Below are 19321 nucleotides of genomic sequence, written 5' to 3' on the forward strand. Positions count from 1 at the left end.
CATGGAGGAGGTGTTGTTGTTTATCCTTACTGATTGTGGTCTGTGGGTCAGGAAGTCGAGGATACAGTTGCAGAGGGAGGAGCCAGGTCCTACGTTTTGGAGTTTAGATATGAGCTTGGCTGCGATTATGGTGTTGAACCCGGAGCTGTAGTCAATGAAGAGGAGTCTGATGTAGGAGTCCCTGTTGTCAAGATGCTCCAGGGATGAGTGTAGGGATAGGGAGATGCATCTGCTGTGAACCGGTTGTGAAGTTATGCAAATTGCAGTGGTTCAAGGCATTCTGGGAGTATGGAGTTTTGTGTCTCATGACCAACCTCTCAAAGCACTAATGATAGATGTCAAGGCCACCAGACGATAGTTGTTGAGGCACGTTGTCTAGTTCTTCTAGAAATAATGGTGGTCTTCTTGAAGCAGGCGGGAACCTCGGAACGGAGTAGGGAGAGGTTGAAGATGTCTGTGAACACACCCGGCAATTAGTTTGCTCAGGATCTGAGTGCATGACCAGGGACTCTGTCAGAATCCATTGCTTTCCATGGGTTCACTTTCAAGAAGGCCAATCTGACATCTGAGGCTGTAAAGGTAGGTATGGGTATGTCCAAAGCTGTTGGGGCAGTTGAATAAGGATTGGTGGCTTCCTGCTCGAAACGAGCATAGAATGCATTGACGTCATCGAGAAGGGGTGCGCTATTGCCAGAGATTCTACTCCGCTTTGCTTTGCAGCCCGTTATATTGTTTTAAGCCTTGCCACACCTATGAGAGTCCGTGTCGTTGGTCTGTGACTCGAGCTTAGTCTGGCATTGTCTCTTGGTGTCCCTGATGGCATTGCGGAAGTCATAGCTAGATTTCTTGTAGAGATTAGGGTCGCGTATCTTGAAGTGGATCTCCCAGTTAAACCATGATTTCCAGTTGATTTAGTCCTCACCCAGTCCAAATCATCGCAGCATATACATCAGATGATTCTATTCACCCTGATCAAAGGCTTTCTCCACATTCTAGGACGTCACCAGTCCATCCAGTGCCACCTTCTGAAAGACCTGAATCACATTTCACTATCTCCTAATTTGTTACCGGAGACCCTGTCCTCAACCTGTGGTTAGAGAAGATCAGGTTCACTCTGCGGGGGTCGGTAGAAGGGTTCACACGAAGTTGGAAACTGTTCATCAATTTCTTTAAGGAGGATTGAGTGGTCAGCAAGGGGGGACGGTAAGTGCGGTTAAAAATGGGGAAGGTGGGTATATCTGAAGGGTAGAGGTTGTTGTTTGGGTTGATGTGATAGTTTTTTGATACTCTTTGATTGTTCTTTTGATATTTTGTATATTTATATTTTGATGAAAATCGTTGAATAAGAATATATTTTTAAAAAATAGTGATGTAAAAATTTAAAAAAGGGAAATAAGGGAATAAACAAAAAGAACCCTGACAATAATCTCCACATTGATCATGATATGAACATACAAATTAAGAGCAGGAGTAGGCCACTCGGCCCTTCGAGCCTGCTCCTCCATTAAATTAGATCATAGCTGATCTGATTATAACTTCTACTCCACAGACCTGCCTACCTCCTATAACCTTTCACCCCCTTGCTTATCAAAAACCAAGACTGGCAACCCTCCAAGAAAAGAATTCTCATCTCTGGCCTGAATTTGCGTCCCCTTATTTTTAAGCAGTGGCTCCCTAGTACTGGAAGTACACTTCAATTGAGGACTTGCTGTGATGGAGTAACGGGTGTTTTGTGGCTAAATGTTCTGTAGTAATGTGTCTTTGTTTTTGTTTAGGCAGTCGCTGTAATCTTCCTCCTAAGTTCCTGTCTCCTCCTGAAAATCAGACTTCTACACTTAATGTTGGCTCCTGGCTTATGTTGAATTGCACGGTGAAGCTGTTCTATGATCAGAAGTTCAACTGGTGTGACCCAAGTATCGAGTGGAGTAAGGATGGACATGTAATCACCAACGGTAGCAAATATACATGCAGTGAGGAGACCAGGTAATATGTTGTGTGAACTTATAATTCCCATTTTCTGCTGTGTGACATGAGGACAGTTAACATGGCACTGTTGCTTGGAGCCGTCTATCTATCCATGCTTAACTATCCATCTCAAATCACTGGCGGGGACAGTACATACCGTGAAAATGACGGTCCTCCCCAGATTTCTGTTTGTCTTTTAGTGCCTCCCCATCTTCATCCCTAAGGCCTTTTTCAAGCGGGTGAATAAGATTATTTCGGGCTTTGTGTGGGCGAGTAAAACCCCGCGAGTGAAGAAAGTGTTGCTGGAGCGCAGTCGGGGGGGGCTGCCGAACTTCTGCAATTACTACTGGGCGGCTAATATAGCCGTGATTAGGAAGTGGGTAGTGGGGGAGGGGTTGGCATGGGAGCGGATGGAGGCTGTGTCATTTAAAGACACCAGTTTGGGAGCACTGGTAACGGCACCTCTCCCGTTCTCGCCGGCCCGATACTCCACAAGTCCGGTAGTAGTGGCGGCTCTGAGGATCTGGGGGCAATGGAGGAGATATAAGAGAGTGGAGGGAGCATCGATTTGGACCCCAATTTATAATAACCGCAGGTTTGTATCGGGTAGGCTAGATGGCAGGTTCCGGAGTTGGCAGAGGGCAGGAATTGGAAGGATGGGGGATTGGAAATCATAAAATATTACCGCATTGAAGGCAATTATTCTGTCCATCCTGCATGTGCCAACCATTTTGTAGACATTTAATGAATCCCAATTAATTGGCAGCATGGTAGCACTGTGGTTAGCACAGTTGCTTCACAGTGCCAGGGTCCCAGGTTCAAATCCCCGTTGGGTCACTGACTGCGGAGTCTGTTACATTCTCCCTGTGTCTGCAAAGGTTTCTTCCGGGTGCTCCGGTTTCCTCCCACACTAAGGGCTAAATTGCCCTTGGTGTCAAAAGAAAGGTTAGATGGGGCTACAGGGACAAGGTGGAGGTGTGGGGATAGGGTGGACGTGTGGGGATAGGGTGGAGATGTGGGCTTCGGTATGGTGCTCTTTCCAAGGGCCGGTGCAGACTAGATGGGCCGAATGGCCTCTTTCTGCACTGTAAATTCTATGATAAGTCCCTGCTCTTTCCCCACAGCCCTAATACGTGTTCCCTTCAAGCACTTGTCCAGTTCTCTTTTGAATGTCAGTATTGACATTGAATCTACTTCCAAGATCAAACCAACTCATTGTAAGAACAAACTTTCATCGTCTGATCCCTCATTCTTTTCAGAAAATTCAACAATTAAGCAGACAGGCAAGTTACTAATTACTCAAGATAAGTTCCCCTTTCATCAGTTCTTCTAGACAAGGAGGACCAAAACTGCTTCCCCACCCATTCAAGGAAGCCGCCAGCCTGCCTTCGCCCTCATTGCTGATCTCTCCCACCACGTCCCATTGCTGCCGCCGCCCCCCCCCCCCCCCCCCCCCCCCCCGGCCCAAGGTTGGACTGCCCCAAGAGACCTTGGCTGCTGCCTCCTACCACTGAACTACCCAACCACCCCACCTGCCAGCCAGGCTGTCAATTGGCCTGCTGCCAGATCAAAAGTAAAGTTTAAAAACAAGACCTCCTGTTAGAATCAGCAGGATCTCTGTGTCCCCAGTCTTGCTAGGATTTTCAGCCATTTGTGGCTTCACTCAGACCCCCCTCTAAAATATCATCGTGCATTCGCTGATCTGCAGAATTTTTTTTTTTTTAAACAATGTACAGATTTGGAGTTTGTGGAGGAGTAGCAGGAACACATCAGAAGCATTTCCAATTCAGGTTGGCATGTTACCTCAGGCATTTCATTCCTATTTAGTCAGGGGAGACAATCTTTCGTTGGGGGGGGCGCATATATCATCTCACTGCACGTAATGAGAATGATGCTAACTTGTGTACAGTTGAAGACTTTGTGCAGTGAGCAGTGGCCGAGACAGTGAAATGCTGATCCAAAAGGGCTCCAAGGGCATCTGGGAACCATTTTAACTATAGACATGCAAAAAACCTGGGGTACATATGCATGTGTCACGAATGTGAGAATTGAAATCATACACCCAAAATAGTGTCAGTTACTTATTTCTTATTTACCAATCAACAATGCAATCCGCTACATCCGGCTAATGTGTTGGACAATATTGCTCTAAAGGTAAAGGAAGGTCTAGTAAGGCCTGCTACATTTTATATCCCCAGCAATGCTTGTTTAGCATTCTTAGATTTGGCCAGTTCCTCTTTAGATCAAAGAACAGAATAAACTGCATTTGCCATTGCATTATTTGTCGTTGTTCCAAAATGCTGACTGTCAATTGTATCATGATGAGGACTGGAGATGAGAGCCTGATCTGGTGGCAAACTATTGACTTTTTAACAAAAAATAATGTAAACTGATCTTATTTAATTGTCTACCTTTTGAATGTAGTTGTGGAATATTTTAGTGATCAACTACCTATCCTGCACCCATTTCCCCTCTATCCCCCACCCACCCCTAGCTTCACCACACCCCGACAAAATTTCCTTCCTCTTTATGAACTAAACTGTAATTCGGAATAATTCAATCATCAGCTTCCGCTTCCCTAATGTTTTAATATTACAATTCGACTTGATTTCAAAAGATGATCTCTGGCTATGGTCTGTTTATGGTATTTCCCAGATATGAGTGTTATGCTGCAATTCACGTTGTTAAAAAGGAATCTGAATTGATCTTCCTGATAAATGAATGAATACCCAATGAGGTGCTGAGGTTCATGGGTTAGATTCAATCTCTGGCATGTAACGAGTTAACTGATCTCAGCCAGAACAGCAATTAGTCTGCTACAGAGGGCAAGTGGGGAACAATCAGCCCCAGTTGCTATTTCAGTTCCTATTCCAGGGCTGGTTTAGCTGAGTGGGCTAGATAGCTGGTTTATGGTGCAGAGCAAGGCAGCAGCGTAGGTTATATTCCCATACCAGCTTACCCAAACAGGTGCCGGAATGTGGCGACTAGGGGCTTTTCACAGTAACTTCATACTTGTGACAATAAAAGGTTATTATTATTATTATTATTTCTAATTATTATACATTACCCCAGCTCTAAAAGGTGCATTAGGACATATGGTGAGAACAGCACTGGACAGAGCTAAGATGTTCCCTCAATTGTCCAACTGTTGACTCTTTCTACACTCACACCCAAAGAGGATGAAGTAATGGCGTTGCCATTCCTCCCAATGCCTGTAACCTGATAAAACTGAGATAAATGACCAGATACACTTTTTCCTGATGGCAACCCTACCTGAAACCATATTCACTATCCCAAGTACCAGCCTTCCTCGCCGAATCACTGTGCTGTGTGAGAAATGTTAACAGCTTTAGATGGGAAGCAATTAACCCCGAAGCTCTGTTTATCTGGAGGTTTCCCTGGTTTAAAACCTGCCGTTGGTTTCTGTTATGGATCTGCACAAAGAGGTTACTCAGAATCACGCCAAACATGAATGATGCAGTGGCCATCAACTTCAAGTAAAGAGATTTTAAGACCATTTCTCTTATCAGTTGCCAAGAGATGAGTAAGATGTGGGTGAGGGTTCTAGTGTGGTGGGAGTGAGTTAGAGGCAGAGTGTGGATTAGGGTTCAGCTGGGTAGAGTGGGGTGGGCAGAGCTTAGCAGCATTGCAAACATGGAAGTAAGTGGCCTTGATGATGGATTTTGAAGCTCAGATCAGTGAGAAACAGGGCACTGTCCCTTAGCGCTTCACCACCATTGAGTTAAAGTGAAGTTGTTGTATAACTAGACACAACAACCAATGTGCACACAGAAATGTCCCATAGGCAAAATAAAATCAATGGTCAGATTATGTTTTTTCTGGTGTGACTGAGGAATAAATATTAAATAGGGCACCAGAATTTTCCTGCTCTTCAAAAACTGCACTATAAATTTTTATATCCACTTGTCTTGTGCCAACTCTATGGCTCGGATGACCTCTTCCTGTGCTAAAGTATTCTATGATTCTATCATATGAGAGGATAAACAATGCCTTGGTTTAATGCCTCAATGAAAGTCAGCACCTCCTCCCAATGCAACATTCCCTGGATATTGTACTGGAGTGAATGGTCAAGTCCTGGAATGGGACATGAACCCAAAGCCTTCTAACTCAGGAAGTGAGCGTTTCACCTGTAAGCCAAGGCTAGTGCAAAATGAAGTAATTTAAAATCTGGATTATGTGGGAACATGGAAGGGTGGCAGGTGTAATATATTAACCCCAGAAGAGATATTACTCTTGTTAAAATAGGACAAATGCAGCTGAGGAGACCTGAGGCAAGACTGATATTGGACTCTGCTTTTGTTTGTTAGATAATGTCATGAAATCCTTTTCGTATCCTTGTTCATCAGGTTTAATAATAATGCTTCGGAGAAGTTTCTCTCCAGTCTTCTGAACGTCAGCGTGACAGATGAAGGTGACTATGGAATCTTTACCTGTCTCATAAGAAAGGAATCGGCAACCTTCACATTACAAAGGGAAAGTGAGTCAAATGCTACCAGACTCTGACTAGTGTCAGCATTAAGGACTAAGATTGTTCTTCCGGATAGGTGTGGATCCTCGTGGTGTACTTGTTTTAGACATATTTCCAGGGCAGAATGGAAGATCTTAACTGTGCTTTAAATGACTTGGGAGTGTTTGATGCTCAGGGTGCTTGGTATGGAAAGTATCCCGCTCACCAGTACTTCCATCCCACACCTTAATCAATTAACATTTACAACAGTAAGATGTTAAAAAAAAAATACAGAGCTTGAGACATCAGTACTCGGGGAGCAGTAAAGTATTTCATTTTGGGTAGGCTGAGAAATGAGGGCCCCAGATAGCCCACTTTATATACTGTGCTTGTTGTAGTTAGTCTATGCCAGACTGGTTATTGACTGTGTTTTTCCTGGTTGTAGACGATGCCAGCCATATGCCAGCAGTACTGGGTGCTGTCCTGGTTCTCTTTGCATTGCTCTTGGCTGGATTACTGTATGTGAAGTGCCGACTCGATCTACAGCTCTGGTACAGAAACAAATACGGAGAATTTGAAGTCAATGGTAGGTGTTTTTTTCCCTTCAGGTTGTTGATTTTGACAGCCAAAAGCTCAAGAATAGCTACCCCTAAATCTATCAGCAGGGCCTCTTTGAGTCTCTGGCTAAATAATCTGAAAAAAAATCATTAAACTATGCTAAAGCAGAATATTGGAAATCTGAAGTATTAACAAAAGATTGCTGGAATTGCTCAGCAGGTCAGGTAGTGTCTCATTTGCAGCTGAGAGTTTCCAGTGCCACTGAAAGTGAATGGAGTTTTGGCTGGAACGCCAAATATTCCATTCTCGCTCAACAAGTCCCGCCATAGGCGAGACTGGGAAATTTCATTCAATGTTTCAGGTAGATAACCTTTCATTAGAGCAGCTGATTGGTTCTGATAAAATGTCACCAATTATCTTTCTCCAGAGGTGCTGCCTGATGTGTTGAACACTTCTAGTATTTTACTATTTTTATCACAAGTTATCCCCTCAGTCTCTTCGCAGCTGGCCAATCGCTATTCCTCTTCTGCATGCTCTAGCTCATACTGGAGCATGTTAAGATCAGATTTAGCCCCCTTTGTTCCTTCATCTAAATGGCTGTTCATTGTGTGTGCCATAAGAGATCCGCGTGTCAACAGAACATTTTTTGATTCCATAAAAGTTAAATCCCATCAAGCTCCCATGTGCACATTACAGCAGGAGTCATTGAATAAAGTCCTATCTTTTGTGACTTCCTTTTTCACATAACTGTACTTTGTACATCGCATCGCCCATCACGTGTGCAATGTTTGCTTATCTGCGTTTCCTTTCCCTCTTTCCTTTTTCTCTGAGGAGATGGCAGCCATAACGGAGCATAGACCTCAGCACATTTTAATGGGGCGATGGCATTGAAGTCCCTGGAAGTTGATTTCCTTCTATTAGTCCTAGCCATGGACATTTAATTATATATTCTTTAACCACCTTTCCCACAAGAGTGAGAAGTAGTACCTGGAATGGGTGCAGCTGAAGTCCAGCCTGAATGGAGACATTAAACTAGAAATGTCTGAATCTCACTGTCCAGAGCTGCAGTAACAGCTTGGTTCAATTTTGAAATATTCATCAATTTTGTCTGCCATTTTTGAGATGAGACGGTTTTTTTCCTTAGAATGTCTCTTAAAATTTTCAGTGCGTGGCTTTCATTGCTCAGAGGCTTCCCCCATCTGTTGTATACAGGCACTGCACCACGGCCCTCACATTGCTGGAACAAATTGACTCTCATTGAAAAGCATGTTCATCATTCACAATTTTGCCATTTGCGAGATTTTGCGGGAACATAATCCCTCACGAATGGTGGGACCTTACTGTTGTGCATAGAACATAGAACATACAGTGCACCGACCCACTTAAGCCCTCACTTCCACCCTATCCCCGTAACCCAATAGCCCCTCCTAACCTTTTTTGGTCACTAATGGCAATTTATCATGGCCAATCCACCTAACCTGCACGTCTTTGGACTGTGGGAGGAAACTGGAGCACCCAGAGGAAACCCACGCAGACACGGGGAGAACGTGTAGACTCCGCACAGACAGTGACCCAGCAGGGAATCGAACCTGGAACCCTGGTGCTGGGAAGCCACAGTGCTAATCACTTGTGCTGCCTGTTGTGATCAGGATCTCTGGATAATTTTCCTTTCCCCAGCCTAGGCCAATGAAGACAATTATATAGTGCCCTGTTTGAAATCAGCGACTGCAGCATAATCAGAGACTGAATCTGGGACCTTCTTGGTCTATGTATTTCAATACTGCACCCAGTATTACAATAACCTACAGAGTAGCTGGAAATGTGTACTCTGGCTTGTAACTTTATTCCTATCATGACTCTGTGTACATGGATTCATGATACATTAAAAGTCGAAGCCCTCCAGCCTTCTATAAATGTTTTCACACTTTGAGGACAGCTGCTCAAAACCTAAATCAAACATAAAGTAAATAAAAATAAGTGTTCTTTGTCATGATATTCAGATGAACATTACAGCACATACATACACACATAATGATGGACAGATCAACGGACCAATCAACACAAAACACGACAGCCAATCACGGACAAGAGCATACACAGTACAAAGCAGGGAACACGACACTTCCTGGGCACTCGGGCTGGAGAGGGCTCAGGGCACAGACCTCATTGCCAGCCACTCCGAGGTTCACCATGTGCTGAATACCAGAGTTTAATATGTTAATAGTTAATTGAAATAAAACTGCGTTGTACCATTCGCAACCGTGTTGGTTCGTCTGTGTATCAGAGTACCCAACACTTCATTCTTCTTAATATAGGTGCATGAGAGTAAATCTGATGGCAGATGGGAAGACAATGGTGTTGTGGTAATGTCCACAAAAAGTAGCACAAATCCAATCCATCCAATTATCGCCCCATTGGTCTACTCTCCATCATTAACAAAGTGAAGAAAGTGGTGGTCGATAGTGCTATCTACCATGCAATACTTATTCAGTAATAAGTGTTGGGTTCAACACTTATTTAGTAATAAGTGTACATATGTTAAGGAAACTGGCAGATGACACCTGTGAAAATGATTCAAAGCTTTCTGTTTTATAATATGCGTTATGGAAAGTGTAGGAATGTTAATTTCTCCTTATGCTTTTCTCTTCCCAGATGGGAAGTTGTATGATGCTTACATTTCCTATGTGTCTGCCGACGACGACCGCAAATTTGTCAACTTCATCCTGAAGCCGCATCTGGAGAATAGATATGGATACAAGCTACACCTGGATGACGGTGACATCCTGCCGGGATCAGGTGCCTCTCCTTTTCTACTAATTAGGAGATGTAAGCTATCGAACCCAAAGTACTAGCACCCCCTGACACTTCAATTAATCATGGATTACATGGCCCTCGTGCAATGTTGCCACTGGCATTCTGGAATCGAATTCCATTTGGCCCTGTGGATACCTCACCAAGTGCCCATTTTAGATGCTTCTGGATAGTGAGCATCAGTGGGCAGCTTGATGCTGGGGAAATTACAGTTGGGGCCAATCTGTCCTCATCATGTTCCAGCAGGAGTCATTGGATAATGATCAGGAGCAGAGGCCTTGGCTGAGTTCCCATGTTCCTATCACAGGGATATTCGGACCAGAGGCCTTTACCATCCGAGCTGTCCTGGAGCTGCTAATTTTCATCAGTCTTTTGTTTCCTTTTCAACCTCTTAAGTTTTTAAACCCAAAGTTCAATTGATGCTTGGAGGGGTCAGTAAAGAATAATAGAATCCACAGTGCAGGACTAGTACTCCTCTGAATCAACACAATTACTTCATAAATGTATTTGAATAAAATCTTCTTGTTGTAAAGTTTTAGGCTGTAACCTGCAACTGTATTATAACAGTACTTGAAGCTTCTTCACTAATTTACCACTGACTACTATTTCTCTTTTGATGTAGAGCCCTCTGCAGAGCTGATAATGAACATTAGTCGCTGCCGCCGTCTGATTGTGGTGTTGTCCAAGGCATACCTGGAGCAGGAGTGGTGTAGGCTGAACTTTAGGTATCTCCCACATTAAGTTTAAAAAATGGCTAGGAGTGAGAGAATGTGGCATATCGTGTACAATCATTTAAAAGAAATGTGTGCCAAATATGTGTCATGATAAAAATGAGTGATTTAACGTGTTCTACCAATTACATCTCCAGTAGAGTTACATGGTCAGATTGATTGAGACGCAGGCTGAGAGTGGTCTAGTCATTGACCTGTCATCAGGATTTCTGGACAGCTTTCTGCGACAAGAGGAAAGCTGCAATGGGTCAATGTCATAAAAATCGCATCTCAGGGCAGCATGGTGGCGCAGTGGGTTAGCCCTGTTGCCTCACGGCGGCGAGGTCCCATGTTCGATCCCGGCTCTGGGTCACTGTCCGTGTGGAGTTTGCACATTCTCCCCGTGTTTGCGTGGGTTTCGCCCCCACAACCCAAAGATGTGCAGGTTAGGTGGATTGGCCACACTAAAGTGCCCTTTAATTGGAAAAAATTAATTGGGTACTCTTGAATAATTTTTTTTTTTAATTTAAAAAATCACATCTCAATATAATATCCTTCAAAATAATTAATATTTTAAAGCAGTGTGTGTATATATAGGCCAAGGTATAGAAATACTGAACATCTTGTATGCTCTAAAAACAGTGCATCATGCTCCACCTCCACGCTACCAATCATCAACAGTTTTCAGTAACAATTGCCAAGTAATACATGTCTGACCAGTTAGATGTTAAGTGGCAATCAATTAAACTATTGACTTTTCTTGTTTAAGGACTTCTGTAGTTACACCCATATTAGTGCTGGTTAAATTGAATTTTCCAATTGAACTTTGGAGATTAAAATTACAGCTTTGTGTCTCCCACTGTGTTTTAGGAACTTGTGTACCCAGCACTTGTTCACGGATGCCATCATCAAAGTAGTATTTAGTATTATGCTTAGCAATGTGACACAACTAACAGGCTGATGAACAAGCTAGCAGATGCACCATTATAATGTTAAACTAGAAGTGTTTAAAGCTGATGTTACATTTGTCATGATAAAAAAATGCAGTTTATAAATGCAGTTTATACACATACTTTGAGGAGCTAATCTAAAGAAACTCTGCTTCTTTCTGAAACATAATGGATCATTAGTATTGCCCTGTATTTTTATACTGGGGAGTTTGAGTATGGCCAGAAATGTTTATTTGTAGATTTACAGGAAATGAATGAAATGAAAATCGCTTATTGTCACAAGTAGGCTTCAAATGAAGTTACTGTGAAAAGCCCCTAGTCGCCACATTCCGGCGCCTGTTCGGGGAGGCTGTTACGGGAATCGAACCGTACTGCTGGCCTGCCTTGGTCTGCTTTCAAAGCCAGCGATTTAGCCCTGTGCTAAACAGCCCCTGCAGTTCTATATGTGCAGATCTTGAGCATGTCCATAATGATTCTTGGAGAGAAGGGGGATTTATATGTCAGATAATTGTACCTAATGAGGTGACTCCAACAATATAGAGTATATAAATTTTATTTGATCCATGAGCTATTTTGGAGAGAGATTAGATGCCAGGGTAGGCATACATAAAGGTGGCGTTTAAGTTTTCTGAGTACAAGAGATGGCTCATGTTTGATACAATAAAGGCTTTGCTTGGCCAACATTATATGTGGCTATTGCTTGGTGTAGCTAGGCTTTGATATGATGCAGGTGTTGGGAAAAGGTGAAGGACAAATTCTGGTATGGTCAGGACACTGTAAGACCCAGAGTTGGCCATGCTAGATTAAACCAAGGCCTGTATTGATTGGTGTGGATCCTACTGATTGGTATTGCAGGGTTTGTTCGTTATTCTGACTGGTGTACCTTGCCTTTTGCAGGGAAGCACTATGGCAGCTGTTGGATCTCTCCAGAAGGCCTATCTTCGTAATGTTTGAAAGCCAGTACAGGGAACTGTCTCACCCAGCTATTCAACTTCTCAAAGCGCAGAGGAAAAGCATTACTCTTTTACTTTGGACTTCCACATCAATGGTACGGTAGTTGAACATCCAAGCTAAAAGTAACAGATAGCTCACCAAATGGAACAGCTTTGAAACCTCTTCTGTGCATCCGGCCCTAAATGATAGAACTTAATTATTACACTTTTCTCTCGTGTTTCAACTTGTGGTTGGGGGGTCGAGATAAATTATTCCAGCTGAAAAAGGAGAAATTGGGGGTGAGCCATAATGGTACACAGTCAAGGCGAGAGATTTTCCAAGTCTTTAGCATTGAAGTCCTACCACTGCCTATCCCTCACTCCTGTAACCTCACCAAGCCAAATGACCAAAGTCAAAAAGTTCAATGAGGAACAGCTTATGCATTCCTGGTGAAGTTACAACAAAGCAACATGCTAAACAGCAAAAGCAACGTGCTATAGTCGGAGCTTGCTGATCCTACAACTAACTGATCTGTTCTAACACAACAGGTCTTCCACAACCAGTTCTAAATGGAGATCGACAATAACAACGATGTAGCATCTTTAACATAACAAAATATCCCAAATTTCTCCTTTGAAACTGAGCCACAAAATGAGATATTAGGACAGATAACCAAAAACGTGGCCAAAGTGAGAGGCTTTAAGGGGTATCTTGGAGGAGGCGAGAGAGTTAGAGGCAGAGAGATTTAGGGAGGTAAGTCAGGAGCTTGGGCTTAATCAGTGGGAGGTATGGACACCAATGGTGGAGCAATTAAAGCTGATATGCACAACAGGCTGGGGTTTTATGAATGCAGTGGGAGGATTTGAGGAGATGATACAGATAGTGAGGAGGGCACAAATAGTAGGAGGGTTTGAGGAGATTATACAGATAGTGAGGATGGGACAAATACATGAAGATATTTGTAAAGGAGGGTGAAATTTTTTTAAAGTATATTTATTAGGATTTTACATTTTTGCCAATTACCCAAAATTACAAAATAAGTACATTGCAGTACACAAGCAAAAAATGGCTCAACACGCAAGTACAAAGTGAGCAGGAGAACAATATTACCACTGGCTGTATGCAATCATTAGACATAGCTAGCCTCAATAAGCTCCACCAGAGATTAAGGGAGAAACAGAATTAAGCCATGAAAACATGGTAAAATGGCGCACACCCTCCCACGATGCATCTGTTCACAATTACCCCGGAGTTCAGGATACATTTTCCACACCATGTTGAGGCATGCAACAATACATATCTCCCCCAACTCCAGCAGTTCCAATGGGGGGAGAAAACAAAGAAAATGCATGAAAACCCCAGTTCTAAAGGAGAGTTACATATATAACCACACAACAAAACATAACCCTAATCTCAGGCCCAGCACAGAGCCAACATCATTCCAAACCTTTGAGAGAGGACCGGAAATAACTTGTTCAAATTATGATCAAACTTCCAGCGCCTCCCAAGAAAAACAGAGGGGAAAAAGAGCTACAGCTACCAGGAGTAAATAACGCAATAACAAAGGATCAGGAATTACCCCGGTTCTTTATTTCCCTGGTGCATGCCAATCACCCATTAATGAGGAAGAGAACAGGCTGCTGGGGGGGGGGCGCTGGGAAAACAACAGGATACCAACCAAAATACAGGACTCGGCTCAAGGCTAGGCCCCGATGCACCGAAGAAGCAATACCCAGCCTCTCGGGACTTCCCTCATTAGCCCCTTCAAGAAGCGATATCACAAGCTCCAGGGGGCAACAGAATACCAGCCACAGCATCGGATCTGTCCTAGATCTCCTGAAACACAAGAATCCCTGCCGCCCCCAGGACCTCCAGTACACCCCAAAACCCACACCACAGCTGGACCTGCCCTTCTCCAACTACCCCAAGGGCAGTGCACTGCCCCCATTTACACTGCAAAATGATGGATGATTATGCTCACCACAGCTGGGGAGGCCCCCATCACCAAAGAGAAGAAGAATCATCAAGACACCCAATAATTGGGGTCCCCTGGGAGTGGGGAGGAGGGGGTGCTGGTTCCCTCCTTCCCGGTACAGCCAGGGGGACCTCCCCTAAACCACCAGATCAGACCAGCATTAGTAACAGCACCCTGCTCACCTGGATGAAGCCACGAAGGAAGAAAAATCCCAGAGGCAAGAACGCCTGAACTGATCAAAGGATCATCACCCATCACAGAAAGGATACAAATCTCTCTCTTCAACAGACCAACCAAGGATGAACCCAGACCAGCCAAGGATGAACCAAGACCACCTCAGTGTGCGCCACCATACGTATCCTCCCATTCCAATGAAAAATTACCCAGAAGAGAAACTCCAACTTCAAGGAAGTGTCAGAAGGAACCTAGTACTCCCCAGGATACATAATCTGCCCAGGCCATCAAAGAGAAAGGCTTGGATTCTTCAATTCAAAATGATAAAAATAAAAACCCATTACGATTAGCTCTAACTGGGAGGGTTATCCTAAATCTCAGTAAGGACTTAACTAACCCTATCACAAAACACCACCCCTACCATCCACTCATCACTCTTCCCAGGTTCCACTCATCTTCATTATAGACAAGATAAGGTACATCAAAAAAATCTCTGCCCTCTCTTAACCACAAGGATTATAATGCATAGGGAGCGATTCTTCCGAAAGGGAACAAAGCCCCATAGCGAGTGTGTTTAGCTGCGTGTTTCCCGGCGCTCGCAATGCCGAGAAACACATGGCTATTAAACGCGACACGTGTGTATGAGGGACTTGAACGGGGAATACGTGGCCGAGGCCACACAGCCCTGTTTTGTACAGTCGAGAGCTCTGCTCACTCAAACACCCCAGTGTAGCGAGAGATGGCGTCCCGATCTCCGAGGCCCCCGAAGTGATCCCCGACCCCCACCATAGCCCGCACGCACTATGGGAGGATCCCCAGCCCTTGCAAAAATGCCAGCTTGTCACCACCTACCTGGCACCCTGGCAATGCCACCTGGGCACCTTTGTGCCATGCTGGCACCCAGATGGCACTGCCAGGGTACCCAGGTGGCACCAACTGTTCCAGGGCACCACCCTTCCCAAAGGCATGCTGCTGGGGGTCTCCAATCTCCTGGGAGACCTCCACATGTGCCATTCCATCTGGTCCACGTTTGTGTGGATCAGTGCTGAACGTGTGCGCCCGAGGTCTTCAAGGGGAAGGGGATGAATCCTCAGATACCTTGGGAATCTGCACATTTGAGCGACGCTAGCTGTCTTGCTCTAATATGCAGAATTGCCAAAAAGTGTTCCCGACATCGCAAAGTCTCGCGAGATTGAGTTGGATCTCGCGAGGCGTTGTGAGCCGGGTAGATCCCGGGAGCGGGGTCTCCCAGCTTTTATTGGCTGTGCTGCGCTGCGCCGCGGTGAGCTGCTTTTCCGGCTCAGCGTGACCATTGGATCACGCCCATAATAACAAAGGAGTAAAACTGCACAGACCACATTTCACATCGGCTCAATATAATTTTGCTAGATCAGGAATACAGACGATATTCGCCCTCGTGCTCACATTTCACATGCCCTTGCAGGAGAAAAGACAACAATAAATAATCAACAACATAATCACAAGGTAGTAACATCCAGGATTATATAACAATTGCAGAATAATGACACCATCTATATTGCTTGAGAAGGCCGTCGCCAAGACAAGTTCAGCGAATATGCCTCAGGATCTCACAAGGATTCGATCGAATGAAGCACCTTCACTCTCACCGTGCTGCCTCTCCAGTGCCCAAGCAACCCACAGCCTAGGCCGGGGGCGGGGGGGGGTGCGTACAATTTGACCCACTCGGCCACCGAGCATCGAGGATAGAATAATATAGGGCCAGTGATCGGGGGGCCCAGCCCTTTCCGGGCCTGGAAGATCGTATATTCTGCCATGTTGAACCCAATACACCCAACCTCCAAATCAAGATTATTAAAGCACTCAATCAGGAACTCCCTTCTCATCTGAAACCGGGCTCACGGGCACATCCTGCCTGGCTCCTACTTCTTTAGCCCATCAGGATAAATGACACTCCATGCAGCATGAGCTTAATATGTTGAAGGCGAGTCCTTACCAGGGAAAGTTCTCTTCCAACTGCAAGGACTCTCTCATGTGCCTCCACCCCACCCTTCTCCGAAGCATACCTCGCAAATCTTCCAAGTGAGTTCAAGACCACCACAGAGCCGGGATCTTCATCCAGAACAACATTCTCAATGGCAGCCATCTGGATATACACAGCATCGCGAAGGCAAAAGCCTGCTCACCGGCAACAAGGCCACTGCGAGCTGGGCCCCACCCCAGCTCACTCCAACCCCTACAGTCAAATAAGAATTTTCTACAATTTATCTCTGCTCCTCTTGGCAAAACACCAATCTGGATCCTCCAGGGACATAGTGCCAGACATATATCCCTAGAAAAGATAATTATGAAATGTGCACCGTAAAATAAAGAAATACAAGATGAGCAGATCCAGAGCTCGGGAAAACGCAGCCACTCCTGTGTTCACATCACGTGACTCGCCCAAGATGAGATTTTTAAAATTTGAGTTATTGCTAGTCTCGGAGTCAATGTAGGTCAATAAGTATGGTTTCAGGACTTGGTGTGAATTGAATGAGCTCAAATTCATGAAGGGTAGAAAATTGTGGGGGTCAGCCAAGACAGTATTAAAATAGTCAAGACTAGATAGAAGAAAGGTATGAATGAGTGTTTCAGCATCAGATGAACAGACATGTTGGAGATGTGCGATGTTATAGAGGTGCACATAAGGCCATGTTGAGAGTGATATGTGGTCAGAAATGCATCTTGGTTAAAAAGAGCACCAGAGTTGTGATTCAACCTCAGACAATAAGGGAGGGAGAAAGCCAGTGGCTAATCAGAAGCTACTTTGAGGATGGTGACTCCAAGAATATCCCCATCTTCAATAATGGCAGAGCTCAGCATGAGTGCAGAGGATAACACTGAACATTCACAACCATCTTAAGAAGTGACGAGTGGAATATCTATCTTGACCTCCTGAGGTTCACATCATCACAAGGTCAGTCTTCAGACAATTTGATGAACGTTCAGGGACAGAGGGGCCTGCGGGTTCAAAATTTGAAAACAGTTGGACATACTGAGACAGCAATTAACAAATAGTATGATTTGCTAGACCGTTATACTGAACCTTTATAAAGCTCTGCTTGGGCCACAACTAGAGTATTGTATCTAGTCTGGACACCACAATTTAGGAAGGATGCAAGTGTCCTTGAGAAGGTGCAAAGGACATTTGCCCGAACGGCTTCATAGATGATGAATCTTAGCTACAAGGTTAGATTGGAGAAGCTGGTCTGGTTCTCCTGGGAGCAGAAGACTATTATGGTGAGTTTTGATACAGATGTACAAGAAAGGTTTAGATGAGGTGAACAGAGAAAATCTAATTCCGTTAGCTGTTTGTACAGAAACAGAGATTTAAGGTTCTGAGCAAGAGATGTGAGGAAGAATGTTTTTATGCAGTGAATGGTAGTGACCTGGAACCCGTAGCCTATGAGAGTGGTGGAAGCGGAGATCATCAATCATTTCAAAATGAAATTGGATGGGCATCTGAGGGAAATAAACTTGCACGACTAGTGATAGAGCAGAGAAATGGGACTGAAAGTATTACTGCACCTAGAGCCAGCATAAACTTGATGGGCTGACTGGCCTCTTGTGCCCCAATAATTCCACAATTCTAGATGGCTGTAACATGACTCACCTGGGATGTACATGGAAAAATTCTTTAAGTTGAAGCAAAGGGGAGATGGAGGAAAGTTATTAAATGGAGCTTTCGGTTCAATTATTTCCTGCTGAGCTATTAACTTTGACTGCTGCAGCACGGTGGCACAGTGTTTAGCACTGCTGCCTCATGGCACTGAGGACCCGGGTTTGCTCCTGACCCCGGGTCACTGCCCGTGTGGAGTTTGCACATTCTTTCCATGTCTGCATGGGTCTCACCCCCACAACCCAAAAAGATGTGCCGGGTAGGTGAATTGACCACACTAAATTGCCCCTCAATTGGGGGGGAAAAAAATAATTGGATACTCTAAATTTATTTTTAAAATAAATAAAAATAACTATGACTGCTGCGTCAAAATCCTGGAACCCCACAGAACCATAGAAAAGTTATGGCACAGCAAAATGCCATTCAGCCCATTGTGTCTGCACCTATTGAAAGATTTAAAAAACTAGCCGCCCATTCTAACCCCGCCTTCCAGCACCTGGAGTGTATGTAGCCTTGCAGGTTGCAGCACTTCAGGTGCAGATTGAAATACCGTTACACTCTTTCCAACGGCACCAACTTGACTTGGACTTCAAGGTTCAAGAAGATAGCTCCCCACCACTTTCTCGAGGACAATTTGGGATGGGTACTAGATGCTGGCCTTGCCAGTGTTGTCCTCATCTAATGAAAAAATACAAAAATATAAGTCAAGAATGAAAGAAGGCTCTCCATCCTATGGGAACTACTTTTTGGGGGAATCTAATTCTGCATGTTACCATCCAATCTTATTCTGTTGAATCAAAAGCAGGACAAGAACTTATGAACTGATAGGGCACATATTGTATTTGGACCTATATGAAAAAAAAAATTAGAACGACTGGTCTTTAGTTCCTATTCTTACTGTACATTCTTGTGGCACTTGTTTAACAGACACCCTCCTCTGAATTCTGGAAAGAGTTGCGATTGCTTTTGCCTCGGAAGGTCCATCAACGATGTGTTATGGCGGATCCTCAGACTCGACTCCAGGATGACAAAGACCCTATGCTGATCCTTAACCCAGATTACCTAGACTGCAGATCTGACCCTGACCCTGAAGGGGACCTGGGTGAGTGGAGTGATTGATTTGAAAACACTGCTCTGAAA

At 44.4% G+C, this 19321-nt stretch overlaps 1 protein-coding gene across 3 annotated transcripts in view; it reads left to right on the forward strand.

The window, feature by feature from the left end:
• sigirr (single immunoglobulin and toll-interleukin 1 receptor (TIR) domain) overlaps positions 1–19321 on the forward strand; it is an 83052-nt gene that overhangs the window by 51131 nt on the left and 12600 nt on the right. For all 3 annotated transcript variants that reach the window (XM_072518968.1, XM_072518969.1, XM_072518970.1), the window contains 7 exons: positions 1776–1983; positions 6333–6463; positions 6879–7019; positions 9644–9787; positions 10425–10527; positions 12360–12510; positions 19109–19283. In XM_072518968.1, the coding sequence (XP_072375069.1) occupies positions 1776–1983; positions 6333–6463; positions 6879–7019; positions 9644–9787; positions 10425–10527; positions 12360–12510; positions 19109–19283 (1053 nt within the window). The remainder of the gene's footprint in view (positions 1–1775; positions 1984–6332; positions 6464–6878; positions 7020–9643; positions 9788–10424; positions 10528–12359; positions 12511–19108; positions 19284–19321) is intronic.

Source organism: Scyliorhinus torazame, chromosome 10 (genome assembly GCF_047496885.1).
Source record: "Scyliorhinus torazame isolate Kashiwa2021f chromosome 10, sScyTor2.1, whole genome shotgun sequence".
NCBI lineage: Eukaryota > Metazoa > Chordata > Chondrichthyes > Carcharhiniformes > Scyliorhinidae > Scyliorhinus > Scyliorhinus torazame.